Below are 20,708 nucleotides of genomic sequence, written 5' to 3' on the forward strand. Positions count from 1 at the left end.
GAAATATATGGCAGTATGGACTCAGATAACCCAGTTCAAAGCAAATATTGTGGGATTTTCTGCCTTGATATTCTGGGTTATATGGCTGCGTAAAAGATCCCTTTAGCAGAGCATGAAGCCAAGGCAGTTGAACTCTTTTTAAACTGTTTAGTGTGGATAGATATTAACCTTTTGAGGGCCCTTCCATACAGCCATATAATCCAGAACAAGTGATATTCACAAGCATTAATATAATGGCACACAAGTAACTCAGCTGTTAAACTGAAGAACCATGTCTTTGGATGGCCAGGGACAAAAACATGCCACTACAAAAACATATTTGGATAGCAGAGGATGGTTGTTTCTTTGAAGTTGAAATTGTAATAATAATATTTATTTATTTATTATTAGTTGAAATTGTAATTGCAGTTGCCTAAAACATATACACTCCCTTAAAACCTTTTAATTTAAGATAAACATCTTGTATTAATTCACCATACAGGCACATTTCTTATCAAAGTTCAGGTATGGATAGAATCAGGGCTGTAGCCAAGGAGGGGGTTAGGGGTTCAAATCCCCCTGGTTTACTCATGAATTTTAATTGATTAACCAAATCCCCATGAGTATCCACTGAAGTTTATCTGTCTTGAGTGTCCACTGAAGTTTATTGATGGAGCCTGATTTCTAAATTATTTTGCGTTATGGAACTACTCTTCATGATTCGCTAACAAAAAAGTTTCAAACACCCCTCACCCCCTGATTTTTTTTTCTGGCTATGGCCCTGGATAGAATGCAGCTTCTCTCTGTGTTGAGTACACAGGGTATCATTCTTAATCAATAGTCCATAGTCTTTAAGTATAGTTGTACTCACTGAAGTCCATAAGCATACTTCTCTACTGAAGTCCTAACAGCAACATGCACCCACCTCCACCAAAGTGTAAAGCTAACTGAATAACAAAATGGAGTCCTGAGTCTGAACATGTTCAGTACAATCACATGTCTATAGCTCCTCCCACACCAAAGAGGTACAGTCAAACTGGCAGATTAACATACACATAGAATAAGTAAAGGTTTCCCCTGAAATTGTCTAGTCGTGTCTGACTCTGGGGGTTGGTGCTCATCTCCATTTCTAAGTTGAAGAGCTGGCATTGACCGTAGGCACCTCCAAGCTCATGTGGCCGGCATGACTGCATGGAGCGTTGTCACCTTCCCGCCTATTGATCTATTCACATTTGCATGTTTTCCAACTGCTAGGTTGGCAGAAGCTGGGGCTAAGAGTGGGTACTCACCCCACTTCCTGGATTTGAACGGGGACCTTTTGGTCAGCAAGTTCAGCAGTTCAGTAGTTAACCTGCCGCACCACCAGGTGGGGGGGGGGGGGGGGCTCCCACACATAGAATACAGGTTAGCAAATATATACAGTAGAGTCTCGCTTATCCAACGTAAATGGGCCGGCAGAACGTTTGATAAGAGAATATGTTGGATAATAAGAAGAGATGAAGGAAAACCCTATTAAACATCAAATTAGGTTATGATTTTACAAATTAAGCACCAAAACATCATGTTATACAACAAATTTGACAGAAAAAGTAGTTCAATACGCAGTAATGCTATGTAGTAATTACTATATTTACGAATTTAGCACCAAAATATCATGATATATTGAAAACTACAAAAATGCGTTGGATAATCCAGAACGTTGGATAAGCGGGTGTTGGATAAGTGAGACTCTACTGTATTCATAAACAAATAGTGAGAGGCTTGCTATTTCCAAGACTCCCGGTGTTTTGGACTTCAACTCCCACAATTCCTAACAGCCCACTGGCTGTTAGGAATTGTGGGAGTTAAGTCCAAAACATCTGGAGGGTCCGGTCTACAGTGTAAAGGTGGTCAAACCGCATTCATTCTCCAGCATAAGTTGCACTTTGGGGCACCTTGTCAAAGTAGGACTCCCAGGGCTCCCCTGCAGTTCCTTCTACAGTGTGGACGCGCCCCCGCGCTCTTATCCCGCGGCACCTGCTGTCCCTGCTCCTCCTCCTGCTGCTGCTGCTGGGCAGCTCCGCCTTTTTCCCCGGGTGGGAGCCGGTCTCGGGTGGGGAGCGCGGGGCGGAGCAGAGGGCGGCGCGGAGGCTGTGTGCCTGGGACGGCGCCTTGGCACTGGCTCACTCTCTCGCTCGCTCTCGCTCGGAGCCGGAGCCCAGCAGCAGCAGGAGGCGGAGGAGGCGGCGGAGGGTCGGTCCGGGGAGTCGACGGGTCTGGGCGCCGAATGACGGGCGGGCGGTTCGACTTCGACGATGGCGGCACCTACTGCGGCGGCTGGGAGGAGGGCAAAGCCCACGGGCACGGCCTGTGCACGGGCCCCAAGGGGCAGGGCGAGTACGCGGGCTCGTGGGCGCACGGCTTCGAGGTGGTGGGCGCCTACACCTGGCCCAGCGGCAACACCTACCAGGGCCACTGGGCGCAGGGCAAGCGGCACGGGCTGGGCGTGGAGTCCAAGGGCAAGTGGACCTACCGCGGGGAGTGGGCGCACGGCTTCAAGGGCCGCTACGGCGTGCGGCAGAGCCTGGCCAACCCCGCCCGCTACGAGGGCACCTGGAGCAACGGCCTGCAGGACGGCTACGGCGTCGAGACCTACGGAGACGGAGGTGAGCCCAGGCCCGCCGCAGGAGCAGGAGGAAGCGCAGCAAAGGAAGCCCAGGAGAGAAAGAGAGAGAGAGGAGCAGGAGGAGGAGCCGCCGCTGGGGGGCGCGCCACCCCGACCCCGCCGCAAAGGAGCGCCAAGTTCGCTCCTACTGCTCGTACAGGCAGCCCCCCGCGAATGGGTCACAGTTAAGAACAGGGGCGAGACAACAGGAAGCGAGAGAAATCTACCCCTAAGAAGGGAAATCCACTCCTGGAAGAGTTATTATCATGGGGAAAGGGGGTCTCCGCTGAAGTTTTATCACCAGACAGTCCTTGATTCCACCACAAGGCAATTTTTTTCAAAATCCAATGCTCACAGGGACAGAAAGGGAGGTGGAATCTTCCAAAAGAAACATCACAGGGGAGCTCACCGTTCCCTATGCTGTCCAAAGCGTGTGTGTATGTATATATATACACACACATATGCATGCTTTGGAAAAGGGAAGCATGCACAATTCCCCTCCACGCTCTTAGGAATTGTGGGAGTTGAAGTCCAAAACACCTGGAGGGAGGGCCCAAGTTTGCCCATGCCTGCAGTTCAAGGAATGCACTCGATCTGCAGTGGAGCCCTGGGAGTTCTGCTCTGACCAGGGGCTGAGCCTTCTCTGCCCAAAAGTGCACTTTATGCTGGAGAATGAATGCAGTTTGACACCACCGCAACCCTACACCAGGCATGGACAAACTTTGGCACTCCAGTCATTCTGGATTTCAACTCCCACAATTCCTAACAGCCTACCGCCTGGATTGCTGTGAGTTTTCCAAGCTGTATGGCCATGTTCCAGAAGCATTCTCTCCTGACATTTCGCCCACATCTATGGCAGGCATCCTCAAAGATTCAGAGGTATATTGAAAACTACGCCAGTGAGGTTTTTATATCTCTGGTAGGTCCAGGGTGGGAGAAAGAACTCTTGTCTACCTGAGGCAAGTGCGAATGTTGCAGTTGGTCACCTTGATATATTTGGCTGGAGTTAGACTTTCCGACTTACATACAAATTCAGCTTAAGAACAAATCTACAGACCCTCTCTTGTTCGTAACTTGGGGACTGCCTGTACAGAGTTTCCTCACCCTTCCTCATGCTCTCTTTCTTCAACTGTGGAACAGAGATTCCCAAGCTCTCGCTCTCCAGGTGTTTTAAGGAGATTGGAGTTGTAGTTTGTTGAGGCACCAGCACTCTTAGCAAAGAAGGCTTTGCAAAACTACAACTCCCAAAATTCTATAGCATCGATTTCAAGCAGTGTCGACCTGCAGTAGGTGTAGTAGAATGGTTCCCATACATTCCTCCGGGTTTTTAAAGTTCCACGGCTTGATGCTATGGAATCCTGGGAGTTGTAGTTTGGAAAGGGACCAACCCCAGCACTCTTCAGCAATGAAGACTTTGTAAAATTACTACTGCCGGGATACCATGGCATTTGAGCCCTAGCAGTTGAAGACTGTAGAATGAATGCATTTTGGCATCACTTCAGTGGACTTAGAGGACTAGAGTTTGGAAATAATTCCCAAATTCTTTGTCTTCCAGATGTTTTTGATTTCAAATCACAGAAGCCTTTGACTCTCCTCAGCCAATGATCATCAGGGATTTGTGGAGCTGTAGTCTGAAACACCTGGAAGGCCAGAGTTTGGGAAAATGCTGCTGTAGAATGCATGTAGATTGAGATCATTAATGGCTATGCCTTAATGTTATGGAATTCTGGGAAACATCTGCTCTCTTTGGTCAAGATGGAGAAAGGGATTGAAAAACTACAGCTTGCAGGATTCCAAAGCATTTAGCCACAGTGTATAGTTCTGAATTAGTAAGGGAAAATTTGCAGTTGTTTTCCAGAAAATGTATGCAGCCAGCCCTCGATATGCTGGATTCTGTATCTAGAGATTTTGACACCCACTGCTTGAAAATATCCCCTCCACGCGCACACACAAATTTGAAAAATACAAACCTTGGTTTTGCCATTTCCTATAAGGGACACAATTTTATTGCTTGTCTATAATGGGACTTGAGCATCCATGGATTTTTGTATCCACAGCAGTATAATTCCAATGGCTATGTATAAAGGGTTCACTGCACACTCTTAATGAGATTAACGATTCCAACAGCAAAAGTGTTACAACATGATAAGCACAACTTTGGGGCTTGCAACTTTGTGCTTCCCCAATGCAGGCAATGCACGGCTGCAACAATTTCCGTACCCTCCATAAAATTATAATTTAAGGTGGCATTTGCAACTCTGATTAAATCATTATTATAGCATTTATTATGTAATGTAAATGTATTCAAATAATCACAATAGCTCCTATTAGCAGTTAAAGGCTGTCTACATTTTTTGAGGATACACTGTATGGTCTGGTGAAGAGGCAAGGCAGTTCATCCTCTAATACATTTCAGCAACTCTCAGGGCAAGCTATAAAGTTTAGCCTCCCTCACCCACCAGGATTGTTCAAAGTGTCCGCCATCTCCATAAATAGCCCAACCCTAACTCCCTCCGTGCCGCCCTTACATAGCCGAGGGCCTGGCTGCAAGCTGTTTACTTCATGCAAAAGATGTATCGCTGCTCCTGGTCTGCTGTCTTCTGGGGTGAAACAGACCGCGACAGGAAGGCACCTTTTTACAGCTTGTCCTTTATTACAGGGCAGAGACAGAAGTTCACACCCATCCTACTACTTGGAGTTAACTCCAGTGGTCCTAAAGTTGGGTTTAACCCTCTCTTAGCTTTCCTATAAGCAAATATTGAAAGAGTGGTGAAAGCCTGTAATTTTAACCACTCTCATTGTATGGTGCAGGGGTTAAAACTTTTTAAAGGGGATAAAATCCAAGTACTTTTTGCTTAAGAAAACCATATGGAATTCAAGTTATCTGTTATAACTCAACAGGCAGCTTGAAGGAACATACATTAGTTTAATCTGCATTCAGTCATCTGTTAGCCGCTCCTGTTATCTGCCAAGGACATGCTGCAGTAGGTAACATGGTCTGTGATCCTGGAACTGAACCTGCCTGTGTGATTTAAATTTAGGTTGCCTAGGTTATCTTGAGAAAACCTGTATTTTCCACCTCAGCATATCTATATGATAGAGCTATTTCGATTTCTCTGGAAAACACTGAAAACAGTTTTTGGTACATACCATAAAAGTGAAGTCTTCTAAAAATGAGCTGTAAAGGTGCTGTAATTTCACTGGCTCCTTTGAAACGTAAAATTCAAGAATATATTCCTATCTGGGATAACACAGTGATTTCTAGGACATATTTAGATTTTGATCTTGGACTAACTCACATTGACACTCCATCCATCAGCTGCTTAATTGTGAGGTTAATCTGTGTAAGGCCCACTAGATAGCCAACGTTTCACAAAGTAGCACCTTATAGCACCATCCTTTACTTGTTCATTTATTTTTCTACCTAATTATCAAACATCTTGCAAACATATAATATTTAATGAAAAACAAAGACAGATTAAATAGCCATGAATATAGTTGTATGATATTAATTAAAATAGTTATAAAACATGCTGGAAGCTGTCGTGCTGAAAGCATTATTTGTTTGGTGTTGGTTTTCCATAGATATGTTGGCACAACCCCAAGTGATGAGGAGCCTAAGACAAAGACATCTAATGAGGAATAAGGTTTTTAGATAGTTCTATGGAGGAAGAAAAAGCAGTGTTCCCAATCATTTTGAACTAGTAATACCCAGTACCTGAAAATGTATTAGCATGCATCATGACTGGAGACTGTTCTAACTCTGGGATATTGGGGAGTTGTGGGCCCAAAAATAATATCAACAAGATCTGGAATACCCAAAGCAATAAGCTCACATATCTAAAATAAGTGCCTGAAATTTCTGCACGGTGTTTCTAAAGAGGAGTCCATTGACAAATAATCCCTAATTTTTTTTCTGGCACCAAAATGAATGTAACAAGGGGCATTGAGCAGAAGTTCAGTCAGGTCAGGTCAAAGTACATCTTGTCCTGAGAATTTTTTTTACTTTACATCTGTCATTGTGAACACTGTAATATATATATATGTACAATATAGAGCCCCAATGTTCACAATAATACTTACTTAAAATTATTGAGCTGCACTGGTTTTTTTCCTACACATGTAACTGAATAAATTATTTAAGAAATATTGCTAGTTCTGTATATTAATCCCATTGCCAGCTCATTCTGTGGAAGAGGCAAGATCAAAATACTTTAGTAAGTAAAACTCAAGCTGATATATCTTCCTCGTTTTGACCATTGATATTGCATAGCTTGCATATAAAAAACATGCTATGGCACATTGTTCTACATGTGAATATAATTATAATTATAATTATGAATATAAATATAATTCCCAATTTTAAAGTGATGGGCATAGAATTTGATGGGATTTACTACTGCTTTCAGTTTGGCTTACCCCACGTAGCAGCTTACCTGTATACTAGCACACATAACAGCTTATATGTTATATACCTGCACAAAAATTTTCAAGTGCATAGAATTTTTGGAACAGAACAGCATACCATAAAATAACTTTTAACAAATTGAAACAATTTAAGACAGTAAGACTAATTTAAGCAGACAGCAAGCATGTGAAACAAAGTGACAAGTTAAAAATAAGATTTCAAAACAAGGTCAGTTACAACAATTGAATGCAGAATTGGATGGAGTCAATTAGGCTCCAAAGACTTTAATAAAAAGCCATGTTTTTACTTGGTGCTGAAATGACACCAAAGTTGATTCCACTTGAGCCTTTGTGGGAGGTATTCCATTACTGGGAGGCCACAGTAGAGTAGGTCCTCTCCCACAATTGTTTTCTCCAGTAGTTGGGGAAGCGGTAGACCAGCATACTTCAGGCGGGTATGCATAAGGAGAAGCGCTCCATGAATATCAAGGTTGCAGGTCATTTAAAGCTTTTAATGTCATCTAGAATTCAGACCAGAAGCAAATTGATAGTACCTATGTGTGGCTCTCCCTTGGTGTGGTTTCAGATAAGTGTTTTTCCACACTGTCCTGGTGGGGTTGTGTTGTTTATAACAGAGAAATAGCACACAGATAAAGGCTTAATTGTCCCCTACTATTTCTCTGCCCAAAGTAGCTTAGCTGCTTTACAATTAAAATATAAAGCTACCAGCATGTATGGGTCCTAAGCACAGCAGGTGGGTAATGGACATTTCTATGCTGGAAGCCTACAAGACTATCTACAGATACAAGATATAACATGTCCATGGGACCAGTACCCACAATTTTGTTTACCGACATCTGACAAAATACGTCTTCTATAGGAATTTTATTGTGATCCATAGCGATAGCGGTTTCAAATCATGCCTTTTTGTTTTAAAATGGCAAAATAAGCCATGGATATGTTGACTTGCCGGTAAAAGTTCAGAGATGTAAGTTATGGTTCAATGTATACCTTGAATTTATAAGGACTAGGAATATTTAAAAGTTGCGTAATTTCCTGTAGGTTATAAAACCTATTTACAGGCTTACAGTTTAAGATTATGTAAACTGTTTCAGATGAAAAATGAAGAAAATAAGCAGTAGAGTTCAAATTCTGGTTCTGGAATGTTTCATAGAATTATTTTTTATCAATTTATATTTCAACATTTTTCAAAACACTTGAAGTGTACAATAAAATATATTCTTTGCAATCATAAATTAATAACAAGATAGTGATATAAAGGTATATGTGGCCTGAAGTATACATTAATTTCAGTTATGCTGTCAGGCTTTTCAACAGAACATATCAGCCATATGTTAAAATATAGATTTCAATATGTACAAGTTTATTTTATTCAGTGCGCCATCAGTGTTTGTATTCAGTCTAATAGAAGTTTGCCATGATTTAATTTCCATTTCCATAGGAGTAAGTCCCTCTTGAAACCTTTCTATACATTCATACAGCCAGGGCAGTTCACAATATGAGACTAATACTGTCAAGACAAAATCCCATCAGTAATGGATGGTGGCCATGATAGCAGTGAAAGGAGAGGGCAGTCTGTATTGCTGGCTGTCAAATCCAGTAAGCGCTTCTGTATGTTTCTAGTTTTAGTAGGCTATAGTTTCAATAGATCATTGGCCAAAGTTTGAGAATAAGGTTGCTGTATCTAAGGCCTTATCTTTCTCTCCTGTCTTTGGAGCCAGGGGAAGGAATCTGAATATGAGAGGGCTACTATGAAAAGTGTGCATATATATTCCTCATTTTTTTAGAACTAATGTCCAAATAGTCCTTTGTATTCACCCGTTCTGTATTCACAGATTCTACCATGGCTCAATTAAAAAAAAATCCAAAAACATACCTTTATTTCTGTGTATGCCAAGCACTACTCTGATGTATAGACAAGACATACCCTGCTTTAGCCTGCCATTTCAGTTTCTCAAACTATCTCTAGCTCTCATTTGAGTTATTTGTCATTTTAATCAAAGATGCCATTGTATATAATATATATAGTGGCATTTAAGTGTCCACAGTTGTTGGTATTGACGCAGGGACCTAGAACCAAACCCTAGCAGATAGCAAGGGCCCACTGTGTGCTCCTCACCAGCTCCCACCCTCGTACATCCCCAAGACCCAGGATATGGAATAGCCCTTACCTGGCCACTCTATTTGGGAAGGAATATAGCATATACACTATTTTGTGGCACTCTTTCCAAAGAGATTGGCCATGATGAGATAAGTCAAGGGTTCACAATGAGATGGGTCTTTTTTTCATAAGCAGATTCCATATCTCATCACTAGCAACTTTGCATTAATTAATAGAATAGTAATATCTGGTAATATAAATTGCAAGCATTTACAAATATGTATTGTGTGCATAAGTACATATATTTAGAAAAAGAGAGAGAGAGTGGAAGAGATTACAGTTTTATCTGCATGTGTAATCAGAATGTTGTCTCTTCTCAATTTAATTATGACTTTGTATAAATGATATGTTGGAGAGGAAAACAATTTTGAACCTTTTGCATTTTTGACCGATTATACATATAAATGTCATTCATTTTCTTTTAATTTATTTACACAGGTACATATCAAGGGCAATGGACAGGAGGGATGAGACATGGCTATGGCATGAGGCAAAGTGTTCCCTATGGCATGGCGACTGTGATCCGTTCCCCCCTGAGGACATCTCTAGCTTCACTGCGCAGTGAGCAGAGCAATGGCACTGTTCTACATGATATTACATCAGACAGTCCAGCTGGAACTAGAGGAGGGTTTGTGCTGAATTTTCAGAGTGATCTTGAAGGTATTGGCAGCAAGAAAAAAGGAGGTTTGTTCAGAAGAGGATCCCTTCTCGGTAGTATAAAACTTAGAAAATCTGAATCAAAGTCGTCGATTTCTAGCAAACGTAGCTCAGTCAGGAGCGATGCTGCTATGAGCAGGATTAGTTCTAGTGATGCCAACTCTACCATTAGTTTTGGAGATGGAGACTGTGATTACTGCCTGACAGAAGACCACGTTGATGCCACCACAACAGAAACATACATGGGAGAATGGAAGAATGATAAGCGTAATGGATTTGGTATTAGTGAGCGCTCAAACGGTATGAAATACGAAGGGGAGTGGCTGAACAATAAGAGGCATGGCTATGGATGTACCATGTTTCCAGATGGCACCAAAGAAGAAGGGAAGTATAAAAACAACATTTTGGTCCGTGGAATTAGGAAGCAGCTTATACCAATAAGGAACACAAAAACTAAGGAAAAGGTGGAGCGAGCACTCGAAGGTGCTCAGCGTGCAGCTGCTATGGCAAGAACTAAGGTGGAAATTGCAACCTCAAGGTATGTCATTTCAAAGCATGTTTTTGTTCTTTGCTTTAGTGACAAAAACTTGATTCAATAGTTTTGAAAGATTTGAAGGCACTGGAATGAATGAGATTGTGTTGCTCCGTATTTCCCCTTTAAGTCAGAGGGTCAAAATTTTATGTTTTATTAGCAACTTTGGGACTAGTGATGCTGAAGATTAAGATAAAAATATTCCATGTATAAATAATAGTACCTTGAATCCAGATTTAGTCATAGTCGTTAAAATTAACAGGAATTATGTCCATCAATGGTTAAGGAAAGTCCTATTTGAATCTCTTTTAAAGCCTGAGTAAGTTTGGATCCAATATAGTGTGCATATCTTTGCATATACATTAATATAATCCTTCTTGGGTGTCTTAAAATTGGTTTTCTGAGTATGGATTTGACCACCTTACAATATAGTTGCATCTGTCGCAAGGTAAATGTTCTTCTTCAGGCTTTCTGTCAGAGTTTCCTTGTACATAAAGTTAACAGGAATATAGAACCTGTTAGTGGGAAGTTAAACCTTTCAAACAGCTATCTTAGAAATATATTATTATCTTACCAAAGTGTGAGCTATTTCTTCAAAAATAACACAGAATCAATGTCTTTGGTGTAAAATAAGTTTTACAAATATAATAAAGATATATTTCTGAGAAATGGTGTCATTTTAAATTATAGTTCCCAAACCATTTGTTAAGAATATTACATAAAATAATTGTAGGAGAATGTTCTTGAATACTTCTCTTGCAGCCTTTGCAAGAAAATATTCTGTAATATCAATTGGAAGGATGTGTTTATATTACACTATTTAAAAAATGACCTTGTGCAACTGACCCTTGACATTTAGATTACATCAACCTGCTTGTGGGCCATAAATCTCCAGTGGCACATTCACTGTACATGGAGTAATGATAGTTTCTAAAAGCTGGAGCTTGGCAGAAGTGTCGCATTTGAATTACACATTGGAAAGAATTTTTAATTAAATATATGAAGTCGATGAGTATTATAGATCTTACTTTTAAACATTTGTGCCTAGAGAGGAAATGTACATGATTACACAATATGCCCTCTGAGGAATGTTGGTAGCTCAATTCCATAAAGACGTAAGGAAGAACTTGGCAAGCATTATCAGCTAGCAGAGTGTTGCATTGGGAGCTTAGTCTGAAATGTGTTCAAGGAACCATCTTATTAGACAATGGCTTAACAGTTTCAATCTTTGTTGAAAAATAAAAAGCAACCTGAATAATCTGTAACTTTGGATAAATGTCCATTCTATTTTTAAGACATTTTCATTTTGACAGAGAAATTCACATTTTATTAATTTGTCTTAAGAATCCTGAAGGGTTTTGCTGGGTCTGACCAGACTTACCTGTACAGTGCCAAACTATATGGCTATGGATTCACTCGCAAGATTTGACATTTTTGCTGCCCGGAAAATAGTGTTCTGAGGTTTAGTACCATTGGAAGTACAATATGTCGACTTCATTAATAGCAATGGTATGGAACTTGCTCACTCATCCATCTAGTGTACAAACTATAGCAGAATGGTTAAAAACCATGCCCATGAAGAAATAAAATGCAGTACCATGATATTGTTTTTAGAAAAGGAAAAGGAGATCCCTTGAAGGATGCTGAGAGCTTTGCAGGACTGTTCTCCAAATTCATTCTTGAAGACCAGATTTAGTTATGAATGGAACCTGCTCTTTCACCTGTTACATTTTCTCCTACAACTGCAAAAGCAATTTTAGTATAATTGGATTTTGAGTGAGCAAAATGTCAAGTGAGCAGAAGTATGAACTGTAACTTTCCTCATTGCTTAGCCACTTGGGATTATTCTTCTGAAGCTGCTTTTCCTTTTTTTTAAAAAGGACTTGGTGATAGAATCTTATATACATTTCCAGGTAACATCTCACTTCCTCCCTAACACTGTAATAACCAATGAAATCAAATATTTGAAATAAATGCTGTTAAAATAATATACACTCATTTCTTTCCTTGGTAATGGCAACTCCTTTAAACAAACCAACCCCCTTTTAGGTTGTCTGCAGTAAAGTGTTTCCTCTTCTTCTAATTATACAGAGCAGGAAATTGAAGGGAAGCATCTCACTGAAAATACATCAATTTATGGGAGAGTGCAGAAAAGTGATCTAAGCAAGGATTGGCAGAATACTCAATATGCTTTGTAGGTTTTGAGTATGTTGTTTGGATAAATGCTATATGCAGATATGGAGATTTTCTTGTCCTATTCTCCACCCCCCACTCTCCACCCCCACCAACTGCTTACATTACATACCGATTTACTGTTTCCATCGGAAACTGCTGTAGAGAATGAACTCCTGCAGCGGAGAGAAAAAGAAAACCTGGGAAATGACCAGGGCAGTAGACACGATTGCTACAAGGCATCCCTTCTCATGAAGTAGAGTTAAACCAGCTCCTTGGTTCACTAAGGATGTGGATAGGATTCTTGGAGTGCTGTACACCCTTGCCCTTCCTGACTCATAAAACAGACCAGGGGTGGATTAGTGGAGTGGGTCAGGAAAGTGATCAGTGCCTCCTTACATCAGAGCAAGGTCCCTGTGGGCCTTGAGGCTGTGGTACGACCACTTCTTAAAAAACCTCTAGACCCCACTGTACTGAACAACTCCATACCAGTCTCCAATCTCCCATTCCAATACTCCTTGATATTGTAATCATTGGTTCCTTCCTAGTTACATCAAATAATGGTGAACAATTTTAAAACTGGATTTAACTTAGAAATATAAAAATATGACTTGAAATACAGAAAGAATAGTGCCATTGTACTTTTTAGTAGCCTATGGGTAATGCATTACAACTCTGCAATTTTAAAATGTAAAGGTGCATATTTGCAGCTCTAGCATCTTCATGATATATTGCTAATTGAATATTTTGGTGACATGCATATTCCACAATTGGATAAAAATTACTCCACTAGGCATATAGACCCAGTGAAGTCCAAGGAAGTTTAAAATATGTCTACATTATGAAATTGAATACTTGAACTTAACAGGATTTAAAAATATAATTATCTGGATGTTGCATTACGGAGATAGATTCCATGCACAGTAAGCCCATTTAGAAGGGGGTATTTATATGGATAAACCAGTGTGATGTGGTGATTTGAGTGTTGTATGTAACCTTTGCCTCTCACAGAGAGGCAAAGGTTCGAATCCCTGCTTCACCATGGAAACCTACTGGGTAACCTTGGGCAAGTCATCCTCTCTAAGCCTCAAAGAAAGACAATGGCAATCCTCTCTGGAAAAATCTTGCCAAGAAAATCCTGCCAAGAAAACCCCATGACAGGTTTTCCATAAGTCACAAATGACTTGAAGGCATACAACAACCAAAGATCTCATCAGCATCCATGCTTTAGCTTTGAGAATTGCCCAACTAATTGCTGATTATTTTCGGAAAACGGCCTCCCGGTATAAAATTAAGCATCTAAATACAGAAGCTTTACAGATACATAAATAGATATGACACAAAATTAAGTCTAAAAAATATACTGCCAAGTACTTTTGCACAGCATGATAATTTTATTCTAAAATGAATTGTATCTCAGTCCATCCAACACTATCACCCCATATTCCATTTTGTCTGATATTGGGTGTTAAGCAGGATCAAGCTTTATTCATCCTCAGTGGAAGACTATCAAGATCTTCATGTAAGGCTAGGAAAAAAATCTGTCTGAAGCCTGGAAAGTTACTTCCAGTCACAACTGATATACAGAGCTAGATTGGAACAATTGTCTGACTCAGGCCCCATCTACATTGCCATATAATCCAGTTTCTGAATACAGATTATCTGCATTGAACTGGATTATATGGCCGTGTAGACTCATATAATCCAGTTCAAAGCAGATAATCTGGGATCAGAAACTGGATTATAGTGTAGATCCAGGTTCTACCAGGTCCTTTAAAATTATTATCTACTTTCTTGTCTCTCAGACTTGGTGCCATCAGACTTGCTAATGTAAACCAAGGAAATTCTATAATTGTTACTACCAAACATCACCTGGGTGTATAAACCTCTACATTTTATCAGAAGATGGGAGCAGCTGAAATCCAATAACAGATTCATATTAAGAATAGAACAAAAGTGTGGAAACTACCTTTTTTGAACACCTAAGTGATTTGGTAGTATCCCAAAATGGTCCCTGACCTGTTTGGTGGAAATTGTCATCCCAAAATTGACCAAATGCACGAAAAGTACCCCAAAGTAAGGTAGTTTGCCTTTTCCAGTCATGACTCTCCCCAGTCTCTTTTAAAACACTAAAACAAATGAAAAGGGTAACTATAGGTAATTTGATATCATTTCTGGTGGACTGTGACACAGCAATGTAGAATATGATTCATGTACTGAGCTTCTAGAGCGGTGGTTCTCAACCTGGGTGTCCCCAGAGGTGTTGACCTACAACTTCCAGAAATCCCAGCCAGTTTACCAGCTGTTAGGATTTCTGGGAGTTGAAGGCCAAAACATCTGTGGACCCACAGGTTGAGAACCACTGTTCTAGAGCTCTTTCAATTATACATGTTTCCGCTTTAGCACCTGAGGTAACACCATGAAATCGTAGGATTTACATCTCAGGGAGGAGTATTTACAATCCTCAGCCAGACAAATTGAGAGCCTCACCAAACTACAATGTTTTCCAGATGTTTTAGACCATGCATATCATCCCCAACCAGGGGCAGCTGGTGATTTCCATGCCAGTGTAGTAGTGTTCTCCAGGTTTTTATTCAGAATTTAAAAGAAGCTATCCAAGGTGCTGAACCTATTTGAAGGACACTTTGACAGCTACTTTAATATTCAGATTCAAATCTTTATGTTATCCCACACACTGAAGTTACCACCCATCATTGTTCCTGAACATTAGCCATACTGCCAATGCAGCAATGGTTCAAATCATGTGGAGAGCACCAGATTAGGAAAACTTGTTTTAGTTGGAGTGCACTTCACCCAGAAGAACTTTGAAACGCTGCTTCCTTGTCAGATATTGTGGACCAACTGTACCTCGGTATGACCTAGACAGTGCAACATTTTATTTACACTCTTTCAGCAAAACACCTGTTGAGAGCATCCGCTGCCTCACCTGAATTGGATGTAAAGGAGAAATGGACCTTGGGACTATCAACATACAGATAAAATTTCTCTTCAGATCTCCATATTGCTTCTTCTAATTATTTCATATAGCAGTTAAACAGCATGAGAGTCAAGTTATAAGCCTGCAGAACCCCATATTATAAATGCCATGTGGTAGAGCAGCTGTCACCCAGCATCACCATCTGGGAATGCATTCATTAGAAACAAAATAACTGAAATGTAATTCTTTTAGTCCTCCATACTAATAATGTGGCATGCTACAATTACTGTACAGCTACAGTACATCCACAATTGCTATGCAGCCTCCTTTGACAATAGACATGTATTGTACTACAATACAATCCTCATATCCATGCTTTCCAAGACCTCCACCCACCATCGATACTTGAATCCATGGATAATAATGAATCTGGAGTGTTATGTGGTTTCCGGGCTGTATGGCCATGTTCTAGCAGCACAACACTCCAGTGATTCTGGCCATTAATGCCTTTGACAATAATGAATCTTAAATATTTTTTTAATACTGTGCCAAAGAAATACCTTAGAAAGGCACTGGAAAACCTAAAGAAACCCACAAATATTTCTGGGGCAGGGGGATATAAGACAATCTCTAGATTCTGAATCTGTGGTATTGTACTTGTTTATAAAGGATTCTAGAAATCTAGAAAGGTGCCTCTTACCAGTTATTTTCGGGAGAGATTCACTTTTGTTCATTTTAGTTTAAGGACCAAGAATTGTACGGGCATTTTGCTTCAGATCCTTTCCCCATTGACCATTAGCAATTTGCCCTGCCAAACCCTGTGGAATTATGTGCAGGGCAGACAACTTTCCACTCTGGATTAAGCTGACGCTATCAGTCTCACTTTACGCAAGACACTAAACTGGGCACTTGCAAGAGTAGTGGCTTGCAAATCTTTAAAATGCTTTGCTTATTATAGATGCAATATGAACATTGTGTTTGGGAATAGGATTCAGCTGATGCTAAAGATATTAATATCATTTTGCTTACTTTTGTACTAATATGATAGTACTTTTGAATACCTTCAGATCTAAAAAATTGAGAATTACAGTTTTTGGTAAGCTAAGACCATGCAATATTTGGAAACTTATATTCTTCAAATGACAAGTAAGAAAACAAAACTAATGGCTTAATTTTCTCTGAAAGTAGCTAATATTATCAAACGTGTAAAAAATCTAGTTATTGAATCCCAGTTGGATGACAGAACTCAAAGATCAGTTATACATGTTTAACTTGCATAACTCATCTATGTAGGCATGTTTAACTTTGCATAATATTTAGTGCTAAAATAAATGTCTGTTTTTCACTAATGCTCTTATTTATGTGAATCCAATAGCATAGTTTGTATGGTTACAGTATGTATATACTGTATGTACATACTTCATTTCCTTTGTATCTACAATTTTCTACAGTAAAGTCTCACTTATCCAACACTCGCTTATCCAATGTTCTGGATTATCCAACGCATTTTTGTAGTCAATGTTTTCAATATATCGTGATATTTTGGTGCTAAATTCGTAAATACAGCAATTACTGCATAGCATTACTGCGTATTGAACTACATTTTCTGTCAAATTTGTTGTATAACATGATGTTTTGGTGTTTAATTTGTAAAATCATAACCTAATTTGATGTTCAATAGGCTTTTCCTTAATCTCTCCTTATTATCCAACATATCCGCTTATCCAACGTTCTGCCGGCCCATTTATGTTGGATAAGTGAGACTCTACTGTAGTTGCATTACTGAAATTTAGAAAGAAACATGGTAATTTGTGAGAGGTTTCAAGGTTTTAACAATGTGTTGTAATTTTAAAATAATTCTACTAGCCTCCAACTTATCAACTGATTCAGAAGTTACTGGTATACCTTTTCCAGATAAAGCCATATGTTATCCAATAAAACTAAGTGGATCAAGTTGGATTCAGATTTATAGTTTTATGTTGTATTTGGGCCAGGGAAATCCAGTGGCTAAAGTGATAGGCAGTATTTCATTGTCACGGTGATGTGAGATCCTCTAGAATTGGCATTGTGGTGGTGCATACTGCTGTTGTTTAGCTTCACTTGCAGTTTGGAGTAGATGAGCAAGGTCAAATATCTGCCACTTGTGGTTTGTTTATTGTGCATTACATCATTGCAATCCCTAAATTTGTTTCTATTTTCTCAGTTCCTTTTATGGAAATGTGTTTCATTTCTGCTTGACCCTAAGCAAGACAAAATAATTTTTGCTGGTTATTTTTTCCTATTTTTATAACACATGTTTTCCTGCTTCTCAAAAGTTGGTTAAACTAAAGAGTTCATATAGTTAAATTGTTCCTTGATCAAGAATAACATATTTTAAAAGGAAGCTCCATTTATAATTACACTATGTAACAAAATTTGGAAAAAAATATGAAAGGTTCGGGTCCTGCCTGTTTATGTGACTCTAAGATCAGCCAGGGAGGACCCTCTCAATCCCAGCTCCCTCACAAACAAGGTTGGTGGGGATGAGGGAAAGGGTCTTCTTGGTAGTGGCCCACTGACCTTGGAATGCCCTTCCCAAGGAAATCAGATAAGCAGCCACCCTCACGACTTTTAGGAAGGAGTTGAAAACCCCATCCATTTAAGTAGGTTTTTAATCATGGCTAAGAGTATCAATCACCCTATCAGATGGGACTTGAAATAGTTATTAGAATTATAATTTATAAAGCTGGATACCCTGACCATAGGAATTGGTTGGGTTTAAACAACGTTTTTATATATACTGTTATTAGAGAGCTAAATAGTCTTTTAAACTGTTTATTTATGTTTACACCACTGTGCTATTTTGTTTTTATTAATTGATATGTGATTATTGTCTGTGTTATATCATTTACTGTATTCGTTGTTCCCTTCAGGAAGATGGGGCAGTATATAAATAAAGCTTATTATTATAACGTGTTATTCCTGTTTGATTGTGCAGGAGTTACTTTGAAAGTAGTTGTTGTACTCCAGAAACTTCATTTTTGTGGCTGCTACAAACTATGTTGAATTAAGTTATTCATTAAACAGCTATAGTAAAATATGCTGCAAGATGTCAAGCAAAACAAAGGTTTTGCAGTTTAATAATCTTTTTCCATGTTTTTATGATAGAACCAATTAGGAAATGACATTTACAACCCAGAAACAAAAATTTTGTTCCATAGTGTTATTGCTTATAGGAAATTTAGTTGTTTAACCCAAACATGATAAATTTCTGCCAAATTAAATTAAATATAACACACTTTGAATCTGTAAAGTGTGCTAATGTTTCATTTTTTTCAATTTTTAAAAGTTATTGAGGCTTTTTCACATGGTTTCAACATTTTAGGAACTTTCACAGCTCTTCTTTCTAGGGTCCTAATAAAGGTGGGTTTTGTGGGTTTTTCCTTTGTGGCTACTGCTTTCTTTTAAAAACATTTAATGCCCACCTTAATAATTTGTTTTAGCTGAGCTACCCTGTCACATCTATTCAGAGGTTTTATGGGATCAGTCCATTTGTTTCGGATTGGCTCAATTGAAATCACTGAAAGTCTGAATACATATAAAGGAATATTGAAAACAGAAGGTACTATTAAAGCATCACAGCATTAGGAATCATAAGCTTACAGTTTTACCTAAAAGAGCTTAATGGTATGAGTATTAACTGCTGTTTCTCTTCCATTTGCCATCCTAGACTCAACTGCTGTGATACAAGCCTGTATGAGACAGTTGTGCCTCCTGGTATATTTGCTCTGTGTTTTCATTGACTTCTGTAGAAGTTGCTCATGCATATGTGAGGGTAAAATTGATTTCCTCTGGAACAGAAGACTAAGCTTTTAAAGAGCAACTAAAATGCTAAAATATTTCCACGCCATGGAATTATAGGAATTTACTGATTTTATGTGCTGTATCTATAGAATCTTACCTTCATAGGCCTTTGAATATAATTGGTTAAGTAACCAAATCCTTTTATTTACTCAGAAATTATTAGAGTTGACAGGATTTAAGCAAACAAAACACCCTACAGTAGATTAACTAGTCTGTATTCTAAGGATATATGTTTTTCTCAACGGGAGAGTTGAAAGATATTAACAAAATAATATCTCTGTGTCCTAAATACAGTTTTTACTCCTTAGAAATAGGCCAGCGCCTTCAAAAATTGTGACTTCCATGTTCCAAACATGTTTTGTTGGCATATAGTGGGGCAGCTGGTGAACCTGCTACTATAGAAATAGCTAATCCACTTTCAGTTTTATTTTCAGTTTCTTCTGCATCTGCTCCCAGTATTCCCTCATGGCCCTGTCCCGATAGAAAAGCAACATTGGGAGAGTTTCCACAAAACAGAAGAGCTTTGGAAAGATCAGCCATACAATCAACATGACTACCAGAAATACTAGCAGCCAATGGGATTTTTTTTTTTTTTTTGCCCTGTGAACCACGTCACTTTTGCAGAAAATTACATCCACATATTTGTAATGTAAACATGCCAAACACACCTTAGTCTTACAGATTCACATAGACACTTCAGGAGCAATGTAAGTCAATTTAGTGAAGGAGACCTGCTGTGCGGAATATATTGTTACAGTACTTAACACTCCATAGGTATACATGTATGCCTTCCCATTGTGACTCACTGTTAGTCTGTGAATGGTTTTATTGATCCAATAGAGTTCTGTAGCATTTCATTATGGAGTAAGCGCAATTAGCAGTAGATCTTCTGATTTGACAGATTAATTAAGAACAGTTGCAGGCTTTATTCAAAGGCAATTGTGTTAAAGAAAGCATCTGGTAAGATAACGTATTGCAGAAACAAAGCAATAGGCAAATAATTCATAGGAAGTGATCCTACTAAATAGGAAAACTTCCTATTTAGATCCTACAGCTCAGTATAAGGGAAACAGAATCCACATTTGATATGCACAATTGATATCCATCAAGAGTGGATGACTTATTGTGCATCAGACCTGCACAACCTGTTGCCCTCCAGGTTGGGGTCCCCAGCTCCCAGAAGCCCTAGGAGGCTTGTACAATGATCAGGAATTCTGGGAACTGAAATCCAAAACATCTGGAGGCCCATAGGATGTGCAGGCCTGTTATGCATATATTTACTTTTCCTATGAGCCATAGCCAGTGTACCCACCCAACACTGAAGGCTGATGGAAATTGCAGTTCAAAGATATTA

General features: G+C 39.3%; 1 protein-coding gene across 2 annotated transcripts in view; it reads left to right on the forward strand.

The window, feature by feature from the left end:
- Positions 1-2,062: 2,062 nt before the first annotated feature.
- The window catches only part of jph1 (junctophilin 1), a 71,759-nt gene continuing 53,113 nt past the window's right edge, over positions 2,063-20,708 (forward strand). For both annotated transcript variants that reach the window (XM_008108601.3, XM_062979333.1), the window contains exons 1-2: positions 2,063-2,624; positions 9,651-10,407. In XM_008108601.3, coding sequence (XP_008106808.2) covers positions 2,246-2,624; positions 9,651-10,407 — 1,136 coding nt within the window. In that variant the 5' untranslated portion in view covers positions 2,063-2,245. The remainder of the gene's footprint in view (positions 2,625-9,650; positions 10,408-20,708) is intronic.

The sequence above is a fragment of the Anolis carolinensis genome, chromosome 4 (assembly GCF_035594765.1).
Source record: "Anolis carolinensis isolate JA03-04 chromosome 4, rAnoCar3.1.pri, whole genome shotgun sequence".
NCBI lineage: Eukaryota > Metazoa > Chordata > Lepidosauria > Squamata > Dactyloidae > Anolis > Anolis carolinensis.